The sequence below is a fragment of the Ciona robusta genome, chromosome 11 (assembly GCF_009617815.1).
Source record: "Ciona robusta chromosome 11, ASM961781v2".
Taxonomy (NCBI): domain Eukaryota; kingdom Metazoa; phylum Chordata; class Ascidiacea; order Phlebobranchia; family Cionidae; genus Ciona; species Ciona robusta.
Genome location: NC_143245.1, coordinates 4028773 through 4048224, shown reverse-complemented (window position 1 = coordinate 4048224; position 19452 = coordinate 4028773). Strand labels below are relative to the sequence as shown.

General features: G+C 39.1%; 2 protein-coding genes and 1 pseudogene across 2 annotated transcripts; 2 read left to right on the top strand and 1 right to left on the bottom strand.

Moving 5' to 3' along the window:
* The first annotated feature begins 2931 nt into the window (after positions 1–2931).
* On the top strand, positions 2932–10100 carry LOC149728171 (uncharacterized). The gene is made up of 7 exons (XM_089888852.1): positions 2932–3068; positions 3599–3732; positions 8157–8291; positions 8606–8702; positions 9006–9116; positions 9331–9367; positions 9854–10100. The coding sequence occupies exons 1-7, from the start codon at positions 3035–3037 to the stop codon at positions 10077–10079; spliced, it is 774 nt and encodes a 257-aa protein (XP_089744978.1). The 5' UTR covers positions 2932–3034; the 3' UTR covers positions 10080–10100.
* LOC149728172 (uncharacterized) lies at positions 3872–5038 on the bottom strand (annotated as a pseudogene).
* A 1553-nt stretch (positions 10101–11653) lies between the features above and the next one.
* On the top strand, positions 11654–16816 carry LOC149728170 (sarcoplasmic/endoplasmic reticulum calcium ATPase 1-like). Its single transcript, XM_089888845.1, has 22 exons — positions 11654–11909; positions 11974–11991; positions 12064–12146; positions 12218–12322; positions 12387–12525; positions 12589–12669; positions 12740–12825; positions 12893–13048; positions 13246–13350; positions 13421–13624; positions 13693–13884; positions 13944–14075; positions 14331–14463; positions 14521–14726; positions 14804–14987; positions 15053–15425; positions 15500–15702; positions 15769–15854; positions 15934–16067; positions 16137–16254; positions 16324–16441; positions 16525–16816. The coding sequence occupies exons 1-22, from the start codon at positions 11792–11794 to the stop codon at positions 16551–16553; spliced, it is 3003 nt and encodes a 1000-aa protein (XP_089744971.1). The 5' UTR covers positions 11654–11791; the 3' UTR covers positions 16554–16816.
* The last annotated feature ends 2636 nt before the right edge of the window (positions 16817–19452 follow it).

Sequence of the window (19452 nt, the reverse complement as noted above, 5' to 3'; positions counted from 1 at the left end):
GAGGATGAAATAGATGTTGCCGCTATTGAGCCAGACAGTTTTGAACCAGAATATTCAGATGCTGAACTGGTATCTCATAGTCTCGGTATATTAAAGGATGTCACTGATCTTTTAATTTTATTTCTTGTATTAATGATCGACACTTTGTAAACACAGCAAACGCGCATTATACAGCAACTTGTGGACAAGCGAATACAAAAAACGCAGGTTCCGCAGTCACGTGACTAGTACTGGAACAGTTTTAATAAGCAAAGTATTTTTGAAATCAATAAAACGCTTTTTAAATTTTCCACAAAACGGAAGGAAACTTGTGGTCTGTTTCCAGGTCAGGCTGGGTCGGACCCAGCTCAAAAATAATAAAACATAGTTAATCACCGTTGACTTTGAAGTTGTCGCCGGACGGATATACTGGAGTGGGGGAGGATGGGACACCTTTAGCACAAAATCTATAAATATCCTGATCGTGTTTTAAACAATTAACAACGGTCTATGAAAGTCGCGAGGACAAGGTTTTATAATTTTTTGAATGTTCTTTGTTTACTACCAAAATGTACGAGAAAATAGAATGAAAAGGCGTCCCATCTTCCCCCATCCTACTATATAGTGTTCACTTGGTTCACCAATTGTTGGGGGTGCGGTAGTTTAGCTCAGTTACAGACAAACGTGAAAACAGCAAGAGAGCTCCAACGTGAAACATGTGCGCAAACACAAGTAAAAATTTACATCAAAGAATGGCAGAATTGTCACATCATTTCCTTGTATAGTCATAGTGATAGGATATACACGCGGGCTGTGTCGCTTGTCGTTTATAAACACTGTTACGCCACTTGTGAATAGATACGCAAAACGACTGTTTAATATTCAATCTTTATTCATTAAGTGGATTTCGAAAGGTTTTAATATAAATATGTACTTAAAGCACGGTCAACCGCTTCACAAGTAATCTGTTTTTTTTACTATTTTATAATATTATGCGTGCGGTCCTTGACAAAGACCTTGGATTTTGGCCACATTTGGCCGAATACTCCAGAAGTAGTCTGCTTTAAAACAAAACCTTTATATATTAAAAGGTTCTGTTAAATGAAAACCACCACGAATGTTTCATAATGGCAGTAAAATGATTGTTCTTTAGTAAATTATTAACCTGTGTTGCTTTTGTACTTGACTATATACAGTAGGGTGGGGGAAGATGGGACATCTTTTCATTCCATTTTCTCGTCCCATTTTGTAGTAAACAAAAAACATTCAAAGAATTCAACCGTATCCTTACGAGTCCAATAAACCGTTGTTAATTGTTAAAAAAAACGATCAGGATATTTAGATAGTATGTGCTAAAGGTGTACCGTCTTTTCCCACCCTACTATATATACAGATTCAGTAATGTTTCGTTTGTCAGCAGTCTGTTGTTTAAACAATAGAAACAGTGTGCCAGACAGTTTATAATATGTAACTAATAAAGTTGTCTTAAACCAGCTTCGAATGTTTTGTAAAGAACAAGTTATAATAATCATTGCTAAGTAACAAGTTTATTTATATAGAAATACAGGATATGTTAGAGTGGGGAAAGACGAAACCGCTTTTTTTACTTTATTGTTGCGTGGCCGGAAAACGACAGTCTTTAAACACGGGTGATTTGTTTCATGAACCTATCGCGCCAGCTTACGCAAGTTACCGAGTATGTTTATATGTTATTTTGTGGGTGAATATTTTGAGAAGAAATTTTTTATTTTGTTTGTGGCTGATAATTTGGACAATCTTTTAGTGACCACTGGCTTGGAGCAATTATTGTTAAGTGTCTTGCCCAAGGACACATACTCTTACAATGATAGCAGCAAGTATAGACTTATGACCCGTTACCTCCAGTTTAGGGGCAGGCGCACTAACCAACTAGTAGGGTAGGAGAAGATGGACACCTTTAGCACATAATATCCAAATATCATGACGGTGTTTTAAACAATAAACAATGCTCTTTGGGAATCGTTACGATATGTGGTTATACAATCTTTTTGACTTTTTTGTTTACCACCAAATGGGACGGAAAATATAGAAGTAAAAAGTGTCTCATCTTCTCCAATATTAATCCATAGTAATTAACGAAAACTGTGAACTTTTCCTTCTTACACGTTTTTCGGTTTGATAAAATACCGCATGGTTTGTGAATCGCTAAAAGAGCAACGTTGTGCGAATCGATAAATAACTTTTAGTGTGTTTCAATGTGTTTTTGAAGTGTTGCCAATTTAAATAAATTGATGGTATCGTCCAAACACCTACATTGTTTTGATATTTTGAATATTGGGCCATATATATGCCAAAGTATCTTATATTACCTTGTCCCCCCCAAAACAAATTAGTCGTCAGAAGTTTAACTGGACGCTGTAGCTTGTGTTAGCAAACTATTTCTACACAAATTACTAAAGATAAGAATGAACTTAAAAGTGTCTGTTTTGTATAAAATAACGTGTCTTGTTTTGAATAAATTTGATGACGACAATGTACGCGCAACGAACAGCAAGCAACGTAGATGGCACACAGCAACAACAACAGCAGTTCAACGCAGTGAATCATATACCTCCAGTTAAGAAATGGCTGAAGTGTTTAATTTCTAAAAGAATCCTAAATTGCAAACGTGTCAGTTGTCTAGATGTCTATATTGTGTTGCATTTACGTTTCAAAACTTTTCTGCGATTTTAGAACTGCAGCTGAAACCAATCGTTATTATAGTTTTGATATATAGTAGGATGGGGGAAGATGGGACACCTTCGGCGCGTAACATCCGAATATTCTGATCGTGTTTTAAACAGTTAACAGCGGTCTATGGGAGTCTTGAGCATATAGTTTTATAATTCTTTGAAAGTGCCTTGTTTACCACCACATTGGACGAGAAAATAGAGTTAAAATGTGTCCCAACTTCCCCCACCCAACTATATTTATAAAACGTAATAACAAAACTAATTTGTTTTAGACAAAACTGACAAAAAGTTTTAAAATAAACCTAATAACTTTCGTTAATCTTTGAAGCCCAACTGCCAACATCATGTCTTTCGAAGGAAAAATTGTCATAGTGAGCGGTAAGTTGGTAATATATACGGTATATTTAAGTAGAAAGACAGAATATAGATACCGTGCTATGGGGTAGCATGTTTGATTATATAATTCTGTAAATATTTATGGATCGCTATATATAGTGGGGTGTGGGAAGATGGGACACCTTTAGCACATAATATCTAAATATCCAGGTCGTGTTTTAAACAGTAAAAGAAAATGAAAACATGGACCACACTCGTAGCCTAAATGTCGATACAATTGTATGCGTGTATTATGTTTTACATTAGCCCTGTGTAAAATACGTAGTATATATCTATATAAAGTAGGGTGGGGGGAAGTGACACATTTTTATTCCATTTTTGGGACATTTGGATATCACGTTTTACAGGATACTTGAATATTACGTTTTAAGGTGTCCCATCTAACCCCACAGAACTATATACGTATGTATCCCTTTTTAAAATACAATGTACAATGAACTCGACGTGCGTGGCCGCTACAGTCGTCCCTTTCAACTCTCCCCCCTAATATATTACGAGTTTTGTATATTTAGGTGCTGCCAGTGGAATTGGAGCAGCTACAGCATTGGAGTTTGCAAAACTAAAGGCTTCTCTCGTTCTTGTTGACCGAGACAATAAAGGTTTGTTGGTAACGAAATCCAAGTGCACTGACGCAGGCTCACCTGATGTAAGTTAAAGTGCGGAGGTTTAAACACTTAGCCATATATGGCTGCAGTTATATTGTTTACCACTTCAGAATAAAATGTACCTTCATATGTCGTTCGTCTACTAATGAAATATAAATTATGTCGTAACCTAATTACAAGTTTCAATAATATAGGCTTTATTGGACTGCATCTGCAAACGCACACAACGTTAAATACACAAAGCGTACAATATATACAACGTAATTCTAAGGTACTACATTCATACTCAATACAACAACCTTCGCATACTATTACTATAATACAGTGAAGACTGCAGCACGATAAGTCTAACACAAGAAAAGAAGGACACGCGGCGGCAAGGCAACCTCGGGCAACAATGCTTAGAGCGCGTAAGGCGCGATAATTCTACAGTGAGCAGACACGATAAACAGTTTACAACATTCTTCCCAGCCAATATAATTTTCGACGGGAGAAGAAAAGTTAGGTTACATAATCGCCATATCGAACAGGCGGCCTTCTTGCTCTGACTGGTCTCCGACTTGGGGTTTCAGGAACAGCTTCGTTCAGTTCCGTCGGAGGGCCGGGGTCGCGCACTCCTTCGGTAGTTGCTACTTCGGTTGTTGCTACTTCGTCAGTTTCGTCCATAGCGCTCTCGCCTTCGTTCGCGGGTGGGACAAACGAATTAGACTCGGTCACAGCACCCGGCAATGCGCAAGGAGCCAGAACTCCAGTCGACACTGTGGATTCCCTGCCATCCCGATGACAAATGTACGCGAAGCTAGGGTTCGCTTCAAGGAGTTCAACTTCGTCGCAAAGTGGATCGCCTTTGCTTCTTACGAATCTACGAAGCAAAACTGAACCCGGATTAACAAGCCAACTGGGCAATGTCTTACCGTGCATAGACTTTCGAGGAAATTTGAAAAACCTCTCATGTGGTGTGGTATATTCGTTGCAGTACAGAGCAAGGACCTTATTGAATGGAGGGCGTCAGGTAGCACCTCTTCCCAAAAGTTTTCCGGCAGTTGGCGACTCTTGAGCATAAGTTTAATAGTTCGCCATATCGTCTGGTTCCAACGCTCGCACTGTGAGTTGCCTGTTGGGTGATACGGTGAGGTCCGACTTGTTGAGATACCCCGCGAGGTAAGATATTCTTTCAGTTCCCGTGACATAAAAGATGCTCCCCGATCACTGTGGACGTAACCTGGAAGTCCAAACAAACAAAATAAGTTGGTTAAACACAATATTACCGTTCTGGTTGTCATATCTTGACAAGCAAAGGCAAATGGAAAACGACTGTATTCGTCAACCACAACTAAGATATATTTATTATTCCCTCTTACCTTTAAAATCAATACTGATGCGTTCCCATGGACGAGTAGACTTAATAAGAGTTTCATTCTCCTTTTTGTAGAACCGGGGTTTCAATTCAGCGCATGTACGGCATCTGGCGCATGTCCTTTTTACATCTTCTACCGAAAAGGGTAAATTTTTGCTTCGGACGAAATGAGAAAGCCTAGCGATACCAGGGTGGCCAAGCGTTTCGTAAATTTGGTCAAGATGCGGAGCGTGTGCTGATCCACAGATCCTAGAAAAGTATCTGGAGCGACATTTCGTACTTCCGGTTTGTGTTTGATTTGGTAGCTAAACGTACCAAGTTCGGTTCGCCACAACTGAATCTTCGCGTTTTTTTATTTTTCCTTTTCGCTTTGGGTCCAACATGAAAGCTACTGATCTTTGGTCTGTTAATAAGGTAAAAGTTCGCCCATGCAAGTAGTAGGACCATTTTCGTACAGCTTCGATAATCGAAGCTGCTTTTTTTTCAACTGTAGGGTAGCGACATTCGCTTGGAGAAAGTGTTCGAGACAAGAAGGCAACTGGTCGTCCTCCCTGATTCAGAATCGCCCCGATTACAAAGTCGGAAGCATCGCACTCGACTGTAAACGGTTGGTCATCATCGATACAAAGTAGACTAGCGCTGATCAGACCTTCTCGTAATAAATCAAAGGCGATGACAGCATCTTTGCTGAGTGGAAAACTCACAACTCGTGTAAGAGGCAGAATTTTCTTTGAAAAATTTGGAATCCACCGAGCGTAGTAAGCAAACATGCCAGCGCTTCTTTTAAGTTCACTTCTTTTAAGTTCACTGTGGATAGGGAAGTTTTAGCAACGGACGTAATCGTTCTAGATCGGGTTTGATCACTCCGTAGGACACCCTATACCCAAGGATATATATTTCAGAGACGGAGAAGATTGATTTACTTTCATTAAAAGTAAAATTTTCTGTTCGGGCTGCATCCATTAGAGCTGTAAGGTTGTGATTGTGATCTTCTTGGTTAATCCCCGTCACCGTTATATTGTCGAGGTAAACGAACGTATTTTTTAACTTGTACTTTTCTATTATGTCGTCCATTATTCGCTGAAAAGCAGACACACCGTTGGTGACACCAAAAGGGAGACGACAGTACTGATAGAGTTTTCCTTCTGCTTCAAACGCTGTGAATGGTCGATCCTCTGTCGCAAGAGGTACTTGGTAGTACGCGGACTTCAGATCCAACGTGCTATATACTTTAGATTGTGATATCTTGTTTACCAGATCATCAATTCTTGGCAGCGAATAGGCGTCCAGTGATGTGAAACGGTTAATCGTCTGGGAGTAGTCTATAACCATTCTCTTTTTATGACGCTCATCCTTCGTAACCAGAACTTGCGCCCGCCACGGAGACTCAGATACCTCAATGATTCCTTCTTTCAGCAGTTTTTCGATTTCTGATTTTATGAAGATTCTAACCCCTTCCTTGAACCTGCGAGAGCGAGTTGCGACTGGTTTAAAGTGTTCATCAATCAGCTTAAAAATTCTCGGTGGATTTACCTTGGAAGCCGCAACGCTGCAAGTTTCTTGATGTATCTGTGGGCCCTTTACTACAATTGGTTTTCTTTTTCCATTCGTTTGAAAAATAACCTTTGCGTGCAAGCGCCATGAAATCCTGTCCAAGAATGACCTCGGAACGCAGAGATTCCATTACTCCTAATGAAAAGCAAGGATATTTCTCTTCAGAAAAGTTGATGTTGGCGGTTACTGACCCTTCTATCTTGGCCTCGAGGTGTGTTGAGGCTATCGCTATTACGCTAGGGTGGCCTTGAGCTCGCAATCCAAGTTTTTGTGGCAAAAACAGAATCTATACAACTATTAGAAGACCCGGAATCGATTAACGTATTTGCTGGTTGATTTTAGTTATTATGATAGCATGTTTCAGTGAATGATTTACGACTGAAGTAAGTGAAGATAAAAAAGGCCTGGATTGTATGGTTGCCGAGGCGAAAGAAGTTGATTTTTTCTTTGATCTGCATTTATCTCTAGATTGTGTCGTTGCAGTTACTGAGGTTTGTAGCGCCGTATAATGGTTCGGCGGCGTCTTGTCTCATGTTTTTGACTTCGTTCTGTGCTGCGGCCACAAACGTTTGATTTGGATAGTGGTGAGACTGAACTTGAGCATGATCCAATGGTGATGCTTGATCATACGCCTTTTGCAGCGTAAGATCATCATTTTCGAGGAGACAAAGTCGGATATTTGAGGAACATAGCCCATTTATAAAAGCATCACGAATCATTTCTTCCTGGTATTGCAATGCAGTGACGTTTTCAAATTTGCAGTCTTTTGACAACGTTCTTAGCGCTTGCAAGAACTCAGCAAGTGTTTCTCCCGGTTGCTGATGTCGGGTGGCGAGAAGATGACGAGCAAAAACGGCGTTTTTTTGTTTAACGTACGCTTTTTCTAGAATCCTTAACGCGTCTTCATAACTTGCGGCATCTTCAACGTAGGCGTACACAGATGGCGCGAGAAAATTGATCAGCAAACTGAATTTGTCCACTGCTGGCCTTGCTGTTTCACTGGCGTTTGCCTCAACTGCCGTTAAGAAAGATTTAAATGTCCTTAACCAGTGTTTAAATGTCTGTGCACCGTCCTGTGCATTTGGATCTACTTCTAGTTTTCCTGGTCGTAGAAGTCTGTACATTGTATTACATGCAGTCCAATAAATTGTCGTAACCTAATTACAAGTTTCAATAATATAGGCTTTATTGGACTGCATCTGCAAACGCACACAACGTTAAATACACAAAGCGCACAATATATACAACGTAATTATAAGGTACTACATTCATACTCAACACAACAACCTTCGCATACTATTACTATAATACAGTGAACACTGCAGCACGATAAGTCTAACACAAGGAAAGAAGGACACGCGGCGGCAAGGCAACCTCGGGCAACAATGCTTAGAGCGCGTAAGGCTCGAAAAGTCTACAGTGAGCAGACACGATAAACAGTTTACAACAAATTATACGCGACATATAGGTTATAGTTAGTTTTTTAATTTCGGACTAATTTTTAGCTCGTACTGCAAACAAGATGTAACTTTTAACTATAAAATAATTATTTAGGTTTTAGAACTCGTTGTTGAATTGAGAGACCTCGAGAAAGTTAAAGGAATAGTGAAACAAACCATTTCCCACTTTGGAAAATTAAATGTGTTGTGCAACGTTGCTGGGGTGCTTAAAAGCAGAAGTCTGGAAAATGTAAATATATTTTTTAAACATATATAGTAGGTTGGGGGAAGTTGGGACACATTTTAACTTTGTTTTCTCGTCCAATGTGGTAGTAAACAAAGAACTTTCGAAGAATTATAAAACTATATGCTCAAGACTCCCATATAAACCGTTGTTAACTGTTTAAAACACGATCAGGTTATTCGGATATTATGCGCCGAAGATGACCCATCTTCCCCCATCCTACTATATATATATATAGGAAAAAACAAAATAAATTGCTTTTCGCCTGTATTATTAAACCACAATGCGACATATGATATCCTATGTTTTATAATAAACAGGAAACACCTGAAAGATATTCGGAGCTATTTGACATCAATACACGACATGTGTTCTTCCTCACACAAGCTGCCATGCCTTATTTGGAATCCAGTAAAGGTTGGAAAAATAATAGGATTTAATACTACACCTTTGCACAGCCTATTTTTTATAAATAAAAAATAAAAGTATGGTAGGATGGGGAAAGATGGGACACCTTATCATGCTATTTTCTCGTCACATTTGGTAGTAAACAAAGAAAATTTAATTAATTATTAAACCGTATCCTCACGACTTCCATAGGCCGTTGTTAATTGTTTAAAACACGATCAGGATATTTAGATATTTTATGTGCTAAAGGTGTCCCATCTTCCTCCACCCTACTATAATTTTTTTATAAATAAATTACCACATATCCACCAGGTTGCATCGTAAACGTTTCCAGCATTAACTCAACTGGACAATTTCCGCGATCACTCGCTTACAGCATGACAAAGTCAGCTATTGACCAACTGACCAAGACATTGGCTATAGGTTTGGAAATAAATATTCTTTGTTTACATGTCAGGTTTAGAACTTACGTATTCAGCGACTACCAAATTGTCGCTATACCCCCCCCTGTTTAACCCTGGTAACTTTTTTTCTTAATGTTTGTTATTGTAATCGTTATTTGTTGTTGTAAAACGCTACTGAGCTACTCTGGTGTGTTATGTTAAGATTTCAACACTAATCAATATATTTTATACAGAGTACGCTCCCAGGGGCGTGAGAGTCAACGCAGTCAAGTAAGTTGTTTCATATTTGCCTGCTTTTAACGCTTAACAAAATATGTGCAATCGCGTAGACACTAAATAGCTATGCATCCTATTTGATTGTCTTTCATTGCGTACAAATTTTCATGTCGACACTTTATCTGCACTGTTTATAATAACTTGTGTAAGCTGTGCCAATTAATTAAAAAAATACAAAATAAACATTTCTCACCGCAGAAATATATGTCGAATTTTCCTACAAATCAAGTTGAAATCAAAATTTGATCCAGATCAGCCTGTTTTTAATGCTAAAAAAATCGCCAATACTGTGCGAAATTTTGACGCAAACTTGATTTTAAAAATTGCGTTCAATACTTAACTCAAAACATTTTTTGTCAAAATTTGGTGTTGATTAAATTTTATTGAAATTTGATTAAAGTTTTTTACAGTGTAGCAGCAATTGATTTTTTAAAAAGTTTCAGTGTTAAACATAACCCTTTATAATTATCCGCATTTCAGCCCAGGGGAGACAAGCACAAATCTTCTTCTTAACAATTACAACCAGGATCCGAACAAAGTTAAGGAGCATTACAACAAATGCAACGACCAGCTACCAATGAAATCTGTGTGTATGCCAGAGGATATTGCAAACGCTATCGTATTTTTGTCATCTGTGAAAGCTCGCATGATTACTGGTCAATGTTTAAAAGTAGATGGTGCGGAAAGCATGTGCAATAACAATTAATAAAAACATCATCAAACTGTACTTTGTTTAGCAAACATTATAAGTTTTATAATTTCCCCAGCGGTCTCATTAAGTTTTTTAAATATTAACAAAATTGACTGTTTAGCTATTTTATTTAAGTTATGAAAAAAATAAAGGAACTAAAAGACGAGACATACCAACGAAAAATGAATTTTTATATATTTTATATATAGTTCAAAATTTATATATAGTTCAAATGTAATCTAAACTGACCACTAAAGTTTCAAAAACGAAACAGCTTTTGAAAACATCGCGTAATAAAAACCGACCAAAGTAAAAAAAATCGGGCGTTGGACAATGCCTAGGATTTCCCATATAGGAAAAAAAACACTAAATTCGACCCTTTCGAGTTTCTAAACTACTTAATAAAGTTGAAAACAATTTTCGATTTGGTGTTATAAATGTGTTTTTTTGTGAATAAAAAAATCAATTTAAGACTTGAATATATTTTAAATTTTGATTGAACCTGTAACTAGATTATGCTGATTCCACATTAGAGGGTCTTGACAACAGCTTTTGTGGTTATCTAATGCGTATAGGTTACTGAAGAAAATTGTGGAGCGTTTTTAAAACGTTGCAGTTAAAGAAATTCCTATTATACTAGGAACAAATATATATATTAGAATATGAAGTATATTTATTAAATTACAAGCCTTTCAAATTTTGGTAATAAATACCTTCAAAACTACAAACTGGGGTAAAGTGGGACACCTAATTTAAATTTTTTTATTCTAGAAAGCCCGTTAAAGGTGGCTGTACACAGTATCCGACATGCGAATTTGCTTGCGAAGTCGTATGCAAACCCATTACCGAGTTCCGCATGCGGCAGCGAAACCCGGACAAAACAGACAAAACGGGCGAATTCCGGATACTATGTACAGCCACCTTAACGATGATTTTTTCAACCTAGATTCGCACAGCTATTAAAGAAACACAATTGTCAACAACTATACACAAACAACAACCTTTCAAATAGTAAAACCTGCAACCGCGAACAATAATACTTTCGTGTAATAACATATGTAAAGTACAAATGAAAATTTGATCATAATATTGATTTTTTAGTTTTAGTTTACTTTTTGCAAGTCAAAATCCCATCGTTTGTTACCACACTTTAACCCTAAAACTAATCTGTCGGAGTTTAAAACTGGAGTTTAAAAAAGTGCGATTTTAACTAATGTTGTGTTATATTGCGTTTTATATCAAAGTCGAAAATATACTTCACGCTTGGAAGAGCAACTATAATATATAGTTTTAAATACCTTTGACAACCAGAATGAATGACCGTGAGTCGTTTTGTTAAGCCAACTATTGCTTTCAATTATATTAAGGTTTCGATATTTTTAAAAGTGGTTTAGCAATTAGTTTTCCTACAAAATAGTTCCAGTCAGTTGTAGTGCCAACAGTCTCTAACAGCCGAGGAGTGAGTATACTCACGCAACCTTTGCAGCAGTTGTCACCTCCAGGTCACACCAAGGCAAAAGGTTAACACATGGCCATTCGTAGCGGTATATTAAGACCAGTCCGCGGTTCATTCAATCACAAACCGTTTTGTAGCAACTAAGCAGTATCCAAACAAAAGCTCAAAATTTTAAAAAATATTTAAAACACTTTAATAAAAATCTAAGGCATTAGGTTTTATTCAATAGATCGAGTTGTGTCAGTTGTACTTGAAATTAGTCCTTTACATCATGGAGGACGCTTATTGTAAAACATCGGCAGAAGTCTTAAGTTACTTCGATGTTTCCCTGACGAATGGATTAAGTGAGGAGCAAGTAAAACGAAACCGTGCGAAATATGGACCGAACGGTGAGTACTTGTAATATACTTAATTTTTTGTAGTGTGTACTAATCATTTTTATTTCCTTTTCAGAACTTCCAGCTGAAGAGGGTAAGCTAAATTGGATTTTTTTGACAAACGGTCTTAAGAACTAATATGTAAAGTAAAATCTTTATTATACAGGAAAATCTTTGTGGCAAATGGTTGTTGAACAATTCGAAGATCTTCTTGTTAGAATTCTTCTTCTTGCTGCAGTTATTTCGTTTGTAAGTTTTTGCTTAAAAAGAAAAGTTAATTTTTTGAAACAAAAGAAATTTGAAACAAAATATTTTGCCAGGTGTTGGCTTTGTTTGAAGAAGGAGAAGAAACCATAACAGCATTCGTTGAACCGTTTGTAATCTTACTTATTCTTATTGCAAATTCTATTATTGGGATATGGCAGGCAAGTAACCAAATCAACCACCGTTTAGTCTCCTTCATAGACTAATAATAAAATATACGTTTAGGAAAGAAACGCCGAGAGCGCAATCGAAGCTTTGAAAGAATATGAACCCGAGATGGGAAAGGTTGTTCGACAAGACCGAGCTGCTGTTCAACGAGTTCTTGCTCGAAATATAGTCCCTGGTGACATTGTTGAAATATCAGGTAATACAAATTTGTTTAAAACATTAAACGCGAACAGAATCAGTAACTAAAGTTGGTTTTCAGTCGGAGATAAAGTTCCAGCTGATATTCGTCTGATTGCAATCCATTCAACAACCCTCAGAGTTGACCAAGCCATCCTTACAGGTCGGTTTCACCAGCTGTTAAGAATTCAAAAAACAGGAAATTTTGCTAACCAACATTTTGAAAAATATAGGTGAGAGTGTTAGTGTGATCAAACACACAGAAGCTGTCCCAGATCCAAGAGCTGTAAACCAAGACAAGAAAAATCTGTTGTTTTCGGTACGTGCAAGAATAACCAAAGATCATATAATGCTCTTTATACTGTTTAATAAAACTTTTAAAAAAGGGAACCAATATCGCATCAGGAAAAGCTACCGGCATTGTGATTGGAACAGGAAGCAACACAGAAATTGGAAAAATCCGAGATCAGATGGCAGAGACTGAAGCAGAAAAGACACCTCTGCAACAAAAACTTGATGAGTTCGGTGAACAATTATCAAAGGTAAATATTTTGTGTCGATTATAAATATAGTAGAGAGAAAAAAATGTTCAATGAATTATAAAACCGCATCCCCACTACTCTCATAGTTAATTGAAACCACGATGGAATATTCGGATATTACGTGCTAAAGGTGTCCCATCTTCCCCTACCCTACTCATATGTTGTTTATGTTTCTTTTAACACATGTTCCATCATAGATTATTACTGTGATCTGTATTGCGGTTTGGGCAATAAACATCGGACATTTTAACGACCCAGTGCACGGTGGGTCTTGGTTGAAAGGAGCTATTTACTACTTCAAGGTAAGCAGGACATTACACAATGATTTTTATACATTAACCTCAATAATGTTTAACAACCTAATTTATACAGATCGCTGTAGCCCTTGCTGTAGCAGCCATTCCCGAAGGATTACCAGCAGTCATCACTACTTGCTTGGCTCTTGGAACTAGTCGTATGGCAAAGAAAAACTCAATCGTCCGCAGTCTTCCATCCGTTGAAACTCTTGGTTGTACCTCCGTAATCTGCTCTGATAAAACTGGAACTCTTACTACCAACCAGATGTCTGTATGCAGGGTAAATAATAGTTATGGTTACTAATATCACAGAAGTAATATAAAATAACATTTCGTATTTTTAATTAGATGTTCGTCGTCGACAAAGTAATGGCCGACGGAGCAGATTTCCATCAGTTCAAAATCTCTGGCTCCACCTATGAACCAACCGGAGAGGTGACAAAGGATGGAAAGAAGATTCGATGCAGCGATTATGATGCTCTCACTGAATTATCCACCATATGTGCTCTCTGCAATGATTCATCGCTAGATTATAATGAGGTTTGTTGTTTAATCGACTTTTAAATGTCAATAGTTTTAACTTTGGATTTGTATTACAGTCTAAGGGAGTTTATGAAAAAGTTGGGGAAGCAACCGAAACCGCTCTCACAGTGCTTTGCGAAAAAATGAACGTCTTCAACACTGATCTCACTTCGTTAAATAAATCTGAAAGATCGGTTCCTTGCAACGCGGTAAGTTTGTAATAGGATGATATAGTAGGGTGGGGGGGATGGGACACCCTGTGTCTCTATTTTCTCGTCCCATTTAGTAGTAAGTAAGGATCTTTTAAAGAATTATTAAACTATACCTCACGACTCCCATAGATCGTTGTTATTTGTGTAAAACACGATCAGGATATTTGGATGTCATGTGCTAAAAGTGTCCCATCTCCCCCCACCCTGGTCTATGGTAACAGGTTCTAGATATACTAAATTGTCTCCATTCAGGTTATCAAAAGCATGATGAAGAAAGAGTTTACTCTTGAGTTCTCGCGAGACAGAAAATCAATGAGCTCTTACTGCCGACCAACAGCTTCATCTTCTATTGGACCCAAAATGTTTGTCAAAGGAGCACCAGAAGGTAAATATCAGTAAGCAATTGGATCTTGCAATGGTCAATATATTACCATTATTATAGGAGTACTGGACCGATGCACACACGTTCGAGTAGGAACACAACGAGTTCCAATGACTTCGGAAATCAAACAGAAGATCCAAAGCTTGGTAAAAGATTACGGAACCGGACGTGACACGCTAAGATGCTTGGCCTTGGGAACTATTGACACTCCACCAAGCCCAAGTCAGATGAATCTTGGAGACTCGACTAAATTCGTCGAGTATGAGGTGAACACCCACACAGCACATATGTGGTTTCTCTAAATATTCAATTACGTAAATCTAAAGTACAAATATGTTAACAGACTGGCATCACCTTTGTTGGAATCGTTGGAATGCTTGACCCACCTCGTCTTGAAGTATTTCAAGCTGTTCAGGATTGTAGAAACGCTGGAATTCGCGTCATTGTCATTACCGGTGATAACAAAGCAACTGCAGAAGCAATCTGCCGACGTATTGGTGTCTTCGGTGAAGATGAAGATACAACAGGTTTGAGTTTTATGCAACCGCGAAACATTCATACCTTTACTATAAGTAACACCGTCGTTTACCAGGAATGGCATATACTGGACGGGAGTTTGATAATCTTAGTGTTGCTGAGCAAGCTAAAGCTTGTTTACGAGCTCGTCTCTTTGCTCGAGTGGAACCAGCTCACAAGAGCAAGATCGTTGAATATCTACAAGCCAATGGTGACGTAACTGCTATGACCGGTGATGGTGTTAACGATGCTCCAGCATTGAAGAAAGCTGAGATTGGAATCGCGATGGGAAGTGGTACCGCGGTCGCTAAAAGTGCTTCCGACATGGTATTGGCTGATGACAACTTCACCTCCATCGTAGCAGCGGTAGAAGAAGGTCGTGCAATCTACAACAACATGAAGCAATTCATTCGTTACCTCATTTCCTCAAACATCGGAGAAGTCGTTTGGTATGTTTAGTTTAATCTATCGTACATTAATTAACTATCTATATACATAGTATAATAAATCGAAATGATTTCAGTATTTTCCTTGCCGCCGCTCTTGGAGTTCCCGAAGCTTTGATTCCCGTCCAACTTTTGTGGGTGAACCTCGTCACTGATGGACTCCCTGCTACTGCTCTTAGCTTTAACCCAGCTGATCTTGACATCATGGAGAAAGCTCCTCGATCTACCAAAGATTCTTTGATTAACGGATGGCTCATGCTCCGTTATTGTGTTGTTGGAGGTAAAGATTGTATAGTTGATATTTAATATAAAGCTGACAATTTTATTTAAATTTGTATTTGAACAGGATACGTTGGATTTGGAACTGTTGGTGCTTCTCTCTGGTGGTTTATGTATGCTCCTAACGGACCCCAACTCACATGGTGGCAAATTGTAAGTTCCGTCATACCATATAGGTTACTGGAAGGAATTTCACAACCATATCGTTCTAACCATCTTGAACTATCTACAGACTCATTTTATGTCGTGCTCAACACAACCTGAAGATTTCGAAGGAATTAGTTGTAAGATTTTTGAGGATCCTCACCCAATGACAATGGCTCTATCTGTGTTGGTCGTGATCGAGTTGTGTAATGCCCTAAATAGGTAACTTATTTACCAGTAAATGAATGAATTTCAATAATGGTGTATGTATAACATGTCGTTTGTATTCAGTGTTTCAGAGAACCAATCCTTGCTCCGTATGCCACCATGGCAAAACGTGTGGTTGATCGGTGCAATCGTTCTCTCTCTTTCTCTTCACTTTGTGATTCTTCATGTCGATCCACTCCCGGTAAATATTTGCAACAAAATCTATTATATTCCCATTTGTACGGCCCGGTAAATCATCAATAACTTTTAGATGGTTTTCCAAATCTGTCCCCTGGACTTCACTGAGTGGTTGGTGGTTTTGAAAATCTCACTTCCAGTTATTTTCGTTGACGAGGGATTAAAATGGATTGCAAGAAACTACGTTGAAGGTTTGTTACACAATGATGCAGATGCATGAGCATATTTCCATAGTTAACCCGACTCTATAACTAACCTCCTTTTAATTTCTTAGTAACACCTGATTTGAAGAAGACACAATAGATGTTGCCTCTGATTCCTGCATCAAATTCTACAGAATACCTAAACTCTAGAAAATTTATAATTCATCTCATGCCAATGTCTATGTGCGTTGTGCACAACCACATATGTTAGAACCAATTATTTATTTGTTTGTTGAACAAAACACGCCGTCACCACACAACTTAAACCATGACTTATCTTGATTTCAATAAATTATGATTTTATGTCGGTAAAACTGTGCCTTTTGGTAATTGCTTAAAGAAATAAACTCTAAAGTCCAAATATTTACCTGTTTATCATTTATACTCAGCTACAAACATTCTTCAGTGTGCGACCAGTTTAAAGAATATCAGGGATATTTTTAGTCCAACGCTTAACACGGAGGAATGTAATACTTGCAACTTCTACTAGGAAGTTGCAAGTATTACATTCCACCAGGAAGTTGCGAGTATTACATTCCTCCGTGTGATCTGTTTCAGACAAACTAATAAACTTTTAAAATGCATATTATCTTTGATATAGCCAATGTCTGTTAAAAATAACACTAAAATAATTACTTTTGTAAATACGATTACGTAGATCATAAAAATAACAACAACACAAACATGTGTATATTTGTAAAGATGATGAATTTACATAAAAAAAATTAGTCACGTAAATGTAAATGCAAAGAAATCTAAAATGTAAATAAAAAATTCTTTTGTTTATATAATAGTTCATATTAAATGCAGAGTTAGTGTGCAAATCCAAGGATATAATAAATATTTTAAGTTTGTTCTGGTGGTCGCGAATCTCTTTAAACCCAGATTGCAATCAACCTTTAGTTCTGTGGGGTAAAGCGGTACACTTTAAAGCGTAACCGGCTATTTCCCGCCCGGCTAATTCCCCCCGGCTATTTCCCCACCGGCTAATTCCCCCCAATGACTATTTCCCCCCGGCTAATTCCCCCCAATGACTATTTCCCCCCGGCTATTTCCCCCCGTGACTATTCCCCTCCGGCTATTTCCCCCCAAGACTATTTCCCCCCGGCTATCTCCCCCCCGTGACTATTCCCCTCCGGCTATTTCCCCCCCAAGACTATTTCCCCCGGCTATTTCCCCCCGTGACTATTCCCCTCCGGCTATTTCCCCCCAAGACTATTCCCCTCCGGCTATTTCCCCCCCGGCTAGTTCCCCCCGTGACCTTTCCCCCCGGCTATTTCCCCCCATGACTATTCCCCCCTGTGACCATCGTGTTAGGGGTTAGGGGTTAGGGGTTAGGGGTTAGGGGTTAGGGGTTAGGGGTTAGGGGTTAGGGGTTAGGGGTTAGGGGTTAGGGGTTAGGGGTTAGGGGTTAGGGGTTAGGGGTTAGGGGTTAGGGGTTAGGGGTTAGGGTTAGGGGTTAGGGGTTAGGGGTTAGGGGTTAGGGGTTAGGGGTTAGGGGTTAGGGGTTAGGGGTTAGGGGTTAGGGGTTAGGGGTTAGGGGTTAGGGGTTAGGGTTAGGGGTTAGGGGTTAGGGGTTAGGGGTTAGGGGTTAGCCGTGGATAATAGTCTCGGGGGAAATAGCCGGGGGAAATAGTCCCGGGGGGGGGGAATAGTCCCGGGGGGGGGGAATAGTCCCGGGGGGGAATAGCCTGGGGGATTAGTTACGGGGGGGAAATAGCCTGGGGGAATAGTTACGGGGGGAAATAGCCGGGGGGGAATAATCACGGGGGGGAATTAGCCGGGGGGAATAGTCACAGGGGGGAAATATCCGGGGGAATAGTCACGGGGGGAAAGTAGCCGGGGGGGAATAATCACGGGGGGAATTAGCCGGGGGAATAGTCACAGGGGGGAAATATCCGGGGGGGAATAGTCACGGGGGGGGGGGAAATAGCCGGGGGGAAATAGCCGGTGGGAAATAGCCGGGGGGGAAATAGCCGGTGGGAAATAGCCGGGGGGAAATAGCCGGGGGGAATGGTCACGGGGGGGGGAAATAGCCGGGGGGAATGGTCACGGGGGGATTTAGCCGGGGGGAAATAGTCAGGGGGGGGGTAGCCGGGGGGAATGGTCACGGGGGGAATTAGCCGGGGGAAATAGTCAGGGGGGGGGAGTAGCCGGGGGGAATGGTCACGGGGGGGAATTAGCCGGGGGGAAATAGTCAGGGGGGGAATAGTCACGGGGGGAAGTAGCCGGGGGGGAATAGTCACGGCGGGGAAGTAGCCGGGGGGAAATAGCCGGGGGGAAATCGCCGGTGGGAAAACGCCTGGGGGGATATAGCCTAGAACCACTTTAAAGAGGCATACCAACAAAAAATTAAAAAATTGTGTATTTATTGAATGCTCAAATGTGATTTACCATCAAAGTTTCAAAATACAAAACAGCGTTTGGAAAAAATGAGTTTCAAACCGCAAATTCGACCGCTTGATTGAAATAAAATGGCTATAGCGCAATGCATTGGATTTTCAATTTTATTTATTCCCCCCAAAAAACATTTATTATACCAAATCCAAAATAAAATTTAATTTTCTTTAGTAGTTGAAAAACTAAAAACGGTCTAAGTTCAGTGCATTTTTTTCTTATGGGAGGTCCTATGCAATAATTGTCGAAACATGCAACCGATTATTTTTACTCCAGCAATCTTTTTTTAAAGCTGTATTGTTTTAGGAAACTTTAATGGTACCTATAGGCCACCTTTGAGCATCTCTATCAATATGCAATTTTTCATTTTTTGAAGGTATGCCCCTTCAAGCACATAATATCCACATTATATAATCTTTTAATTATTTAGCAATGATGGTAAGAGGTCGTGAAGATACGTTTTTATAATTCTTTAAATGTTCTTTGTTTACCATCAAAAGGACGAAAAAATAAAATGAAAAGGCGTCCCATCTTCCTGGTTTAAGAATCCCATATCACACTTGTTTAACATATTGCAATCCATTCAACAACCCTCAGAGTTG